Source organism: Abramis brama (genome assembly GCF_963993115.1).
Source record: "Abramis brama genome assembly, chromosome: 24".
Classification (NCBI taxonomy): Eukaryota; Metazoa; Chordata; class Actinopteri; order Cypriniformes; family Leuciscidae; genus Abramis; species Abramis brama.
In genome coordinates this window covers 17,341,372-17,352,252 of record NC_139986.1, presented here as the reverse complement: position 1 = coordinate 17,352,252, position 10,881 = coordinate 17,341,372, and the positions used below count along the sequence as shown (strand labels likewise).

General features: G+C 36.7%; 1 protein-coding gene across 1 annotated transcript in view; it reads left to right on the top strand.

The window, feature by feature from the left end:
• The first annotated feature begins 3,964 nt into the window (after positions 1 to 3,964).
• vipr1b (vasoactive intestinal peptide receptor 1b) overlaps positions 3,965 to 10,881 on the top strand; it is a 64,493-nt gene continuing 57,576 nt past the window's right edge. The window contains exon 1 of the mRNA XM_084102535.1: positions 3,965 to 4,358. Coding sequence (XP_083958661.1) covers positions 4,302 to 4,358 — 57 coding nt within the window. The 5' untranslated portion in view covers positions 3,965 to 4,301. The remainder of the gene's footprint in view (positions 4,359 to 10,881) is intronic.

Here is a 10,881-nt window from a genome sequence, read left to right as displayed (position 1 = left end):
TTTGTATTTTTTTTCCTCTTCAGTCTCTGTAGCTTATGACCATATACTTATTAACTTGTCTATTGTTTGTCAGCTAATAAGCGAGGGAACTAGACTGATATGTTCCCGGTAATAGAAATTGATTTTAGTATGTTGGTTTTATACACTTTGCAATTGATTAGGGTTAGATGTAATACAAATCATTTATTACACATTAGGCTTAACCCCCGTTAAGGACTCTTCTTAATCATTTGCACACCTCACTGTATAAACAATTTCTCATCTGTTTATTTCGGTTTAATTGGTTATTTTAACCAATTTTCTTATTTGGTGGATAATAATGTACTGTGAAATTAGAAATATTACAGTTCTTACACAAAATGCAATTCACTATGCTTTTGTCTAAAGAAATACACGACTACGTAGACTATAAAAGACCATGTGAAAAATATTTCTCTGCTTTCTATCAGTTTACACCACTGCATGGTGAAAGAGTTTTTGTTCATTACTCATTACCGCACCCAGGATCGTAGAGTTGACGCCTAATAATCATTAACAATTAAGTGATTGTTAAAACCAAGCAGCATGTTGGAGCCTACTGCAAAATTACAAGCCATTTACAAGTCTCAGTGAGTGATTTTACACAGCAATGAGTAATGATGTTCTGCCAGCACACAACAAACTTTGTTAATTACGGAATAGCATATTTTCTTCCTCACATACGCCCAATAGAAACTGAGTTGAGTAACAAGCCTGCTATTTTGACTGAATCCTTGAAATATTCTCACTAATGACGTTCCATGAGGATTAAAACAGATCTTTTATAGAGTAAGTTCTGTGTAATTTTGACTCACTCTCCAAGGAAACAGACGTTTCAGTGAATAACAGAGATGCAGAAAAAAATGTCTTGCACCTCAAAATCCCCACACTTTCCTCAGCCTCAAAGGAACTTTATCCGAACAGGTTTTATTGATTGGTTGTGAAATGTGGCAAACAGAAAATTTGCCAGAAAGTAATCTTGTTCCCACATTTTGGTCGTGAAAAGGCATGTCAATTAAAATGCGAAGTCTTCCCTTCTCATATTTTAACTTCCTATAGAAGTGAGTGACATATACATCTCTTCTTTGAAGTTTGAGGTGCTCTTCATGGAAAACTAATGCAAGGGAATAGAAGCCAGTCTCATCTATCTTTAGCATGAGCCCTGTGAGTTATAATTCATCGATATAGCAATTTGACTGAGTGCTTTTGACATACATCACCCTTTCATTAGTTTGTCTCCTGAACGAGATTAATAGATGAAATGACCATGATGAAAACCAGGAAACCACGCTTCCGGGTCCGAGCAATTTTTAGTGGCTATATGAACAGTGGTGCAGTTCTAATGATCTGTGGCGAACCACCAAAGTTTGAAACTCAAATCACATGACTTGACAAGTCTGATAAAAGCTCTGAATCACTGATTCGAAACAGAAGATTTGTAAAGGTTTCAATGCCACAATGTGGTGCTTTGTAAGATGGGGCTTAATTTGAAAAATCCACCATCACACAATACCCTTCAGAAGCTATTTCAGAAATAGGAGTACAGTATATGCTAGTATGCTGTTCCGAATTCACCCTGTGTCATATCATTTGTATTTAGCCTTCTATTACTGTTACTATATGGTTGTGCTGTAAGAGGTAAAATCATACATTTGTTACTTTGTGCAATGTCTCAGTGAAAAGAAAATCTACCATATATCATTAGCAAAATTTGAAGTTCTAATCTAAAACTGCTCTTTACCAGACAGCAACATAGTGTTGGCCCAGATCCGGGCCACATCTGGCATATGTGAATTTCCACGCAGACCAGATGTGGGCCGGATCTGGGCCGACACAACACTGTTGTTATCTTGGTTTCTAGGTGTGCCACTCGGAAGTGCTGCCGTCATGTTTGTTTGTAAATAGCTATTCATTCTTAACAACAAGAAAAATTAACAGCCATGACAGCAGTGCCAGGACCGATATTTGCATTTACTGAAATAGCAAACGTCAAGGGTTTTCAATAGAAAGGGAAGATTATGGCCTAAAAATAATTTTCTATTTGAAGTCAGATCTGAATAAGTACAATGTAATCCAAAGGTAAAAATTTGCATAAGAATACACCTGCCCTCACTGCCCCAACCCTTGAATGGTTATGTCATTAAGATTCTCATTTGCTTCTCTTTTTCAAGTGACTGTAACATCTTAAAACCCTAGAGTGATGGATCTTGCATATAAACTTAGGTCAGACCTTAAAATGTACCATTTCCATATTATCCATTAAATTGCTTAAAGTTATATTATTGCATCGTGCAACAGTAACTTTTCATTAACTTCAGTACAACAAAGGAATTGTGATGGCTGTTTTTTTCTGCAAAAAAAGCTGATCTCTAATGATGTGTCTAATTTTTTATCGATCATTTGTTGGTAAAGGGTGAGAGACCTGGCGAGTCACATGACTTTTGTCAATGAGCCATAGGTTCCCAACCCCCTGTTATAGATCCACAAATTGTGTTTGATGAGATGTCACACATGCATAACATGCTTCAGTGTAAATGTGGCATGCACAGAATGGCAGTTTCTCATTATTTGCACGGGAGAGAAAGCATAACGATCAATGAACATTCAAAAGTGGGGCGGCGGAACCTCAGCAGTGTCAACACAGATATTACAGTGAGTATTTTTCCCTAAATGTGATTTAGTTAGTTTAAATGGAAAATGATTACAATGAGTTCTGCTCTGAGACACAGAAATGAGCTTATTTATCACAAGAGATGCTGCATCCAGCCTCACATGCACACAGATGAAAGATATTCTTGTCTCTAATTTCAGCTTAATTTCATTGAGGAACACTTGAACACAGCAGATGTAAATAATAAATATTTACAACATATATCCAATGATTTTGCTGGCAATATAACATCAAACAAGATTGTGAATATCATGCACCATACGGCAGGATAATTTGTGTGAATCAAGGCTGATTGTATGTGTTGAAAAGCTCACTTGAATTAATTGCAGTAATTTCTGATTTGAAAGTGGCTGTTTACATCAGCTTTGTGATGGATCACTGTGTAAAATGGAATATAACAGCATATTAATCACTGCACTTACAGACTTGTATTCAGAATAATGAATTCTATCAGTGTTTTAATTAAATTATTTTGTCTCCAGACGACATTCCTTGAGCATGGCACTTACCTTAAGTTGCTTCAGCAATTAGGCTATTTATAAAAAATAAATACATTTTATTAATGAAGTAGGCTACTTGGGATGAGATGCGTCTGCTAATGACAAAGAAAGCAAGTGTGTGTCCAATTTGCATAATTTGCAGTTCAAATTTGATTGCTCCAGATAAATATTTTAGATAGGCTATGTTTGAATTCAGAAATCGAAGAACAACATCTCAGGACCTCATACATGGACAAAACACAGCGCAAACCATACAAAGATAACAGCTAATTTTGGAATTGTCTCCTTCCCTAAATTATTAGGCCTATTGGCAATTTTTTTTTTTACCTAAAAATATATCTTTTTTTCTCCGTAGCCTACATTATATTTATTTGCTCCTTTAAAGTTGTGCGTCAGGCCTGCGCCTGTTATACTGTTGTGAAAATAAACAATTTCATTACATGACATCCTGCATAGAAGATAATCCCTGACATAACAGAACGTTGCTGTACAGCAAAATAGGGAAAACAGCAGCAACAGGAACGGCTACGGGAACTGTGCAGTGATATTTTGAACAGGTTTCATCGACCAATCGACGTTTCCACAGTTCAGGCATCACGCAGTTCAATTTTTTATATTTTTTTAAGCGTATTTAAAAGCAACTAAACAAGCGCACACATGAATCATTTTCTGCAGCCAGGTGTTCACAAAGAGCATAGACCTTGACATTTCATCTATTGCTTTCGCACTAACGCAACAAAGACAGTCGTAAGCTGATGACGAACAAGAGTGATTCAGTCTTGAGTGTGTTGTCAATAGATCTCGCATGTGAAGCTGTGGAGCTCCTCTCGTGCTCTGATTGTGATTCGCTCATTGGTCGCTGAACTGTCAGCAGCTCGTGCGGCGAAATGAGCCACTCACCCGGAGGACTGCTCACTCAGGGCACTTATGATGATGTCCCCTCATCTGAACTTATGTTTTACTCATCTGCCAACACCGTGTCCGATGTGACAGCTAACGTTTAATTTACTTTATTTTTAAAAGCAGGATAAACTTTACGGATTCAAGTTTTTGTTTTTGTTTTCGATTCACGGTAGCCTAATCGAACATTCACAGAAGAAAAAGCATCTGCGATGGACTCCTCAAAATTGGTTTTACTGGCTTTAAAGCTGAGCTGCGTGTTTTCTTCGGTAAGTATTTGTTTTTGTGCTTTTGTTGTATTTTAAATAGCATACCGTTGGTTGTTTCATTACAGTCAGTATACCGTTGGCATGTTAACATATTTTTTAAATGCTTTAAATCCATTAGGTAGCCTATAACGTTATACCTCGCATATTTAGTAAAAACCATGATACATCTGACTAGACAGCCACCGATAAGTTGGATCCTTGATTCAAGAGACTGCGCTTTTTGAGCGCTTTGGGACGAGTGAAGGAGACGTGTATCTTTTACTTTATAAAGGCATGATAATGTTGACTTACGCAAATATGTAGCCGTCTATAGCATGTTAGATACACGTGCTTATTTGTTTTTGTTTTTAAGACAATGCATCTTAAAATAGCATAGCCTACTACTTTTTCTTTTCTTTTCGTTTTTTTTTTTTTTACCTCGAAGAAGGGGTGAACGCACCTGTAGAGATATCGAGGAATCAACCAGAAAATTACTTGAATTTAATTAAATTTAAAAATCATTATGGCTTTAATCATGAAACATTTTGAGGCACGCGAGCTGAGGTCATGGTTTTAGTTTCCCACCTTGTACTCGTCTTATTTCAATGTTTTTTACGCATTCACTAACACCAATCTCCATAATCTCTGCGAATACTTGCACATCGACTGTAGCCTATGCAATGTCCCCTTTTTTCTGTGAATCTTAATTGGAATTTATTTTTTGTTCAAATAGCTTTTATTGTGTCAATTAGTTTATTACTGTTCTCGCTATAGCTATAGTGTAGTAGGCTATAGGATTCTATAGAAGTGGGATCTATCTATCTATCTATCTATCTATCTATCTATCTATCTATCTATCTATCTATCTATCTATCTATCTATCTATCTATTTCCATAAGGGCAAAATTAGGCACTTAGCAAAACCATTTCCATATTAAGGGCAATATTAGGCACTTAGCAAAACCAGGGGGGAAACAAAATGAAAAATGAAACTTTGCAAAACCAAAATGTCGCACAGTTTTGGTTCAGCTATGATACACATGGCAATTGTAACCGGAGCATTCACTAACAGTGTAAATCATACACTTCAGTGTTCATAAAAGCCTCTTACCTGCACTTTTAGCACACTTCACCCTCTTGAATCTCTGATAAAGGCAGTGGTCTCTGCCGCTCTCACCATGTCAGAAGTTGAATGAAAATACATTTTGGTACTGACTCTGGAATAAAATGTACTAAACATCAGCTAAAAGCATCCTTTAGAAGACATTCCTGCTGCTATTTATTTCACGGGAACTCAGGTTGACTTGCATGTTGGTGGATGTTTCACATTTGATGGAAAGCAGCTGGTTGCAATGGAAAAGATGTGTTAGTTGTTTAAGTGTTGTTTTGTTTCACTTGAGTCACATTATCAGCATGTAATTGAGCTGTAAGAAGCTGTGGATTTTCTGGTCCAAGTTTAAACATATTGTTACCTTTTGGAGGACTGTGATAGATGCAGCTTTGTTGCTGGCATGCTATTTTTTTTATCTTGGATATAGATGGCATCACCTCAGCTTCCTGCTCTTATCAGCTGTTTCCCAAATGATGTAACATCTTAACATCTTAACATTTGAACTGAAACTTCACTTCTAAAAAGGTTCCAAAAGAGGGTTTTTCACAGCGATGTCTTAGCTTAGAAGAACCGTTTTTGGTTCCACAAAGAACCTTTCAGTGAACAGTTAAAAAAAGAATCTTTTTTTTTTTCTAAGTGTGAAGAACATTTTAATAATATAAAGATCCTTTGCCCACTTTAAAAGTCCTTTTGTGCAATGGAAATCATGTAATCATGTCAATGAAGAACCTTTATTTTTAACAGTGTTAGTAAGTTGTATTTGTGGATGGTGGTTACATGCACCACCTTCTTCACTAATTTACTTTATTCTAAGATCAACAAGCTTTCAACTGAGCTGGTTTTCAAACTGATATAATGTTGACACTCAGTTTCTGGGAAGACAAATTAATGTGTGCTTTACACTTGCTCTGAGTTCTAATGATCCTGAGGGAAACTTTTAAAGACAAATAAATGAATCATTATGTAAAACAATTTATGTAGATATCTGCAGCAATACAATTTGAGTCCTGTAAATACAGTTCAACAAAGTTTGATTGTTTCATTTTATTTCCATTATTCCATAAGTTTTTTTACTGTACATTTTATTCTCGCAGGATAATCTATGAAGTTAAGTCATTCAAAGAGTAAGGCTTAAAGAACATCTCATTAAAATTGTGCCTAGGAAGACATTATCTAAAGAACACATTATAACACAATTAATTTTAAGTACAAAACAAATTGTTATGACTTTCAATTGTTTTTGCTAAATTGTTTTGAGTCTTTAGGAAACAAATGAGGTGTTTCACAGCTGGAGATGTGTATGAATCATGATAATGAGGTTTTGTTGCAGCACACAAGATTACTGATGCAAAACTATGTCTTCAGTAAAAGGCTTGTTTACTGCAAAAAAAAGAAAAGAATATTTTGGTTCCTTTGTTTCTTATGCATTGTCTCTTGGAGCTGTTTTGATATAATCAAAAGAACTAGATTTATATTTTTATAAAAGTATTCTCTTAAGTTTTTCTCTTTAAGTTCGCTTTTTTTTTGCACTTGAATTCAGGCATCCCTTCACAATTCTAACCGCAGGAAACGAACGCTTAAGGCAGCAGACTGTGTGCGTGGAGAAAGTTTTCCAGACAGATGATAAGAGCTACTCACTCTCTGAAGAGCTAGTGCTGGAGAGAAAGTAGCTTTAGATTTCCTCAAGTCTTCTGAATGCATCATCAATGCAAGAACACTCCCACTCGACACCCAAACCTCATAATGCTCTTCTGTCCGGTCTGTCTGCCCACTTCACTTACTCATGAAGAATAGATGTGAGACACCTATTGCTTAAGCACCATGACAACGTCCTTCGTCTGTACTCTATACCAACTATATTTATAGCACTGTTCAGGTGTGAAATAAGAAAGCTCAGTGCTTTTCACTCACTTAGAGTTCCGTCTTTCTCAGGTTGTCCTCTTGCTCTATCTATCTGGGAGACGCATATGTGCCAGGCAATAATCATTTGATAAATGGTAGTGAGCAATCAATTACAAGTGGATAAATAGATAGAAGAAGCAAGAATTTGATCATCAAAAAAACAATTAATAAAAACATAAACAATATTTATCATATATTTAAAAAATGATATTCAGTTTATAGCAATAAGTAATGTACAGTAGATGTTTTGATGAAAATGAATGAAATATTATGTGATTACATTTTATATTAATTGATTACTTTTTGATTATCCAATGATTAATTTCACAGGTTTGTAAATTGTAATTGATTGATTGCTCAAATATCTATCTATCTATCTATCTATCTATCTATCTATCTATCTATCTATCTATCTATCTATCTATCTATCTATCTATCTATCTATCTATCTATCTATCTATCTATCTGGCTGTCTGTCTGTCTATCTATCTATCTATCTGTCTGTCTGTCTGTCTATCTATTTACTATCCATCCATCCATCCATCCATCCATCCATCCATCCATCCATCCATCCATCCCTGTCTCTATCTATCTATCTATCTATCTATCTATCTATCTATCTATCTATCTATCTATCTATCTATCTATCTATCTATCTATCCATCCAACCGTCATTCATTCATTCATTCATTCATTCATTCATTCGTCATTTGTTTGTTCACTCGTTCATTCATTTGTTTGTTCACTCGTTCATTCATTTGTTTGGTCACCCGTTCATTCATTTGTTCATTCATTCGTTTGTTTGTTCATTTTGTTCATTTGTTCATGTGATTCTGCCAGTCAGTCTCATCTAGGTTGCTTTGTTGACATATTTTCTTTGACTATAAAGGTTTTGTTGGTGTGAAATCGTTTTACAGTTTTTCTCCATTGGTTTGGCTCATTTCTTGAAACAGAAATGACATTCTCAAAACAACATGGACAAACCTCCAAACCACTTGGCAATTGTTCACAACAGAATTGAATTTCTCATTCATTTCATCAAATTGCAAATGTCTAAGTACATGTCTCAATGTCTCAGTACATCTTTGCAAATGATTAAGTACAGGTAGCCTATATTTAGCACAATTTCCAAGTGAATAGATCTTGTTGATCTAAACTGATTGTTGATTCTCAGTCTAATGGTTGTTCACTCCAAAATGTGTCAGCGTCATTTCATTGTATAAGTCATCACATGCACAATAGTCTGTTCAATTGTCAAAATTAGTCAAGAACATAATACCATGAATACCATATGTGTGTGTGTGTGTGTGTATATATATATATATATATATATATATATATATATATATATTATACCATATAATATTATTGGCCTATTGGCCACCAGGCCATGGTGGATGTCAGGCCAGCGAGGGGGCAATATAACTATGTGTGCTGCCATATCTGAGAATGGTGTGGCCACTCACATCCCCAGTCTTGGCCCATACAATACACAGAAGCTCCTCATCTTCTTGGACCGCCTTCATTTTGATTTGATCCCTGAAAATGAGAGAGGTCTCGTAGGGCCTCACCTACCACAATATGTCATTGTATGGGACAATGTGAATTTCCACCGTGGCCCGCTCATCAGGGCCTGGTTCACTATTCATCCAAGGATGGTCATGGTGTCCCTACCACCTTACTCTCCTTTCCTCAATCCTATTGAAGAGTATTTCTCCGCTTGGAGGTGGAGAGTGTATGAGCATCGGGCTCAAGATCAGAGGTCCCTGCTCCATGCAATGGACGCTGCGTGTGAGGATATTACAGGAGATCAGTGTAGGGGATGGTTGTGACATGCACACTGTTTCTTCCCTCGTTGCATCGCAAGGGAGAATATACGCTGTGATGTGGACGAGAATCTGTGGCCAGACAGACAGCAGCGTGTGGATGGCCAGGAGGGTGAGGACAGCGACCAGTGAAGAACTGTTAGTTGTGAAACTCTGTTTTTTGTTTGTGTGTTTATATTACAGTATATTATGCTGTATACATTTTCTTTTTACTCTGATGTATGGAAGTTACTTTATGTGTGTGAATGATAATGGTTACAATTTCCTTGGCAGTATGAGTGCAATGTGTGATGTCAAACCTTGGAGGCTACTCTTACCCTAAAATCCTATTTCTTTTTTTCAGTTTTATACACAATTGTATTCTGTTAGCTAGACAGAAAACAGTACAGTAACCATTGTCAATGAAGGACTGGGCTAAGACTGAAAGGTGGACATGAGGGATATTTCAATGGTCCTCTGCCATAGTGACAAAACATCTAAACATTTTAACTTGCAGTGCTTACACAATGCCAAAGGGACAAAGCATTTTGGGGGCACTGACTGTTTAAATGAGAAGGAAATTTAGCTTTGACACATGAGTGAACTGTTTTGGGAGAGGTATGAGCTTTTGCAGGTGAACCATGGTGTTGTGCCGAACCATCCACGTTATTTTGGCAAAAGCACCAAGAGTGTTGAGAACGTCCGGTCTGTTTCAAGAAATGAGCCAAAGCAATTGAGAAGGATCTTTGCCATTTTCGTGGCACTGACTCTTTATATGGGAAACAAATTTAGTTTTGAAGCATGAGTGAACAGTTTTGGGAGAGATATGAGCTTTTGCAAGTTAGCTATAGTGTTGTGCTGAACTGTAAGACTGTTTTGCCAAATGATCTTAGAGTTTTGAGAATGTAATTTCTGTTTCAAGAAATGAGCCAAACAATGGAGAAAAACTGTAACAGCTGCTGGAAACTCCCCTGAACATTGGTGTCATGCTTCAGTCCTATACAAAAGTTTTATAACAACAAAAACTGACATGTTTTAGTGGACGAGGGTCCTCAGTTTTATTGAGCGGCAGAAAAATCCCTAAAATCTTCTCTTAACTAAATTCTTGGTGTGACACAGAGCAGATGTGTTTGCAGGAAGTTTATGGTTGTCTCTGGGGTGGTCATTTATGACTCTGCTCTGCATAGTCTGCCGAGTGATTAACTTGGGGTTTTCACTTACAGCAGTAGTGTGAGTGTGCAACAGATGTATTTCCTGTTTATTCAGGTTTATATTGCTTTTCCTCTTCTCCTTTTTGCTCATAAATACTACAGTTCTGATCTTCTTGACAGCAACAATATTTTTGTGGTCAACAGAATACATAATAAGACCCTAAATCACTCTGAACACCCGCAAAGTAACCTGCATGACACACTAGCAGCACTTGCTTGAGTTTAAACTCATGAAGACCCTAACAGAGGGAATCTCAGCATGCAGCGAGTGTGCAGAATTAGGAAAACTGCAGTGGTTTAGGTTGGCTTTTGAAATTTTTTTTGTGCTGTGACCACTTATAAGATGGGCTGATCAGTGTTTCATCCACTGATGTGTGTGTACCAGTGATTGATTGTAGGCCTACCTGTTGATTTCATTGTGCTGGTTCATTGTGCATTCATTGTGTTGGTCTTGTTGGCTTCCCTTGTGGCTTGTGAGTTATGGTGACATCATCTGACGAGATTTATCAGGATCA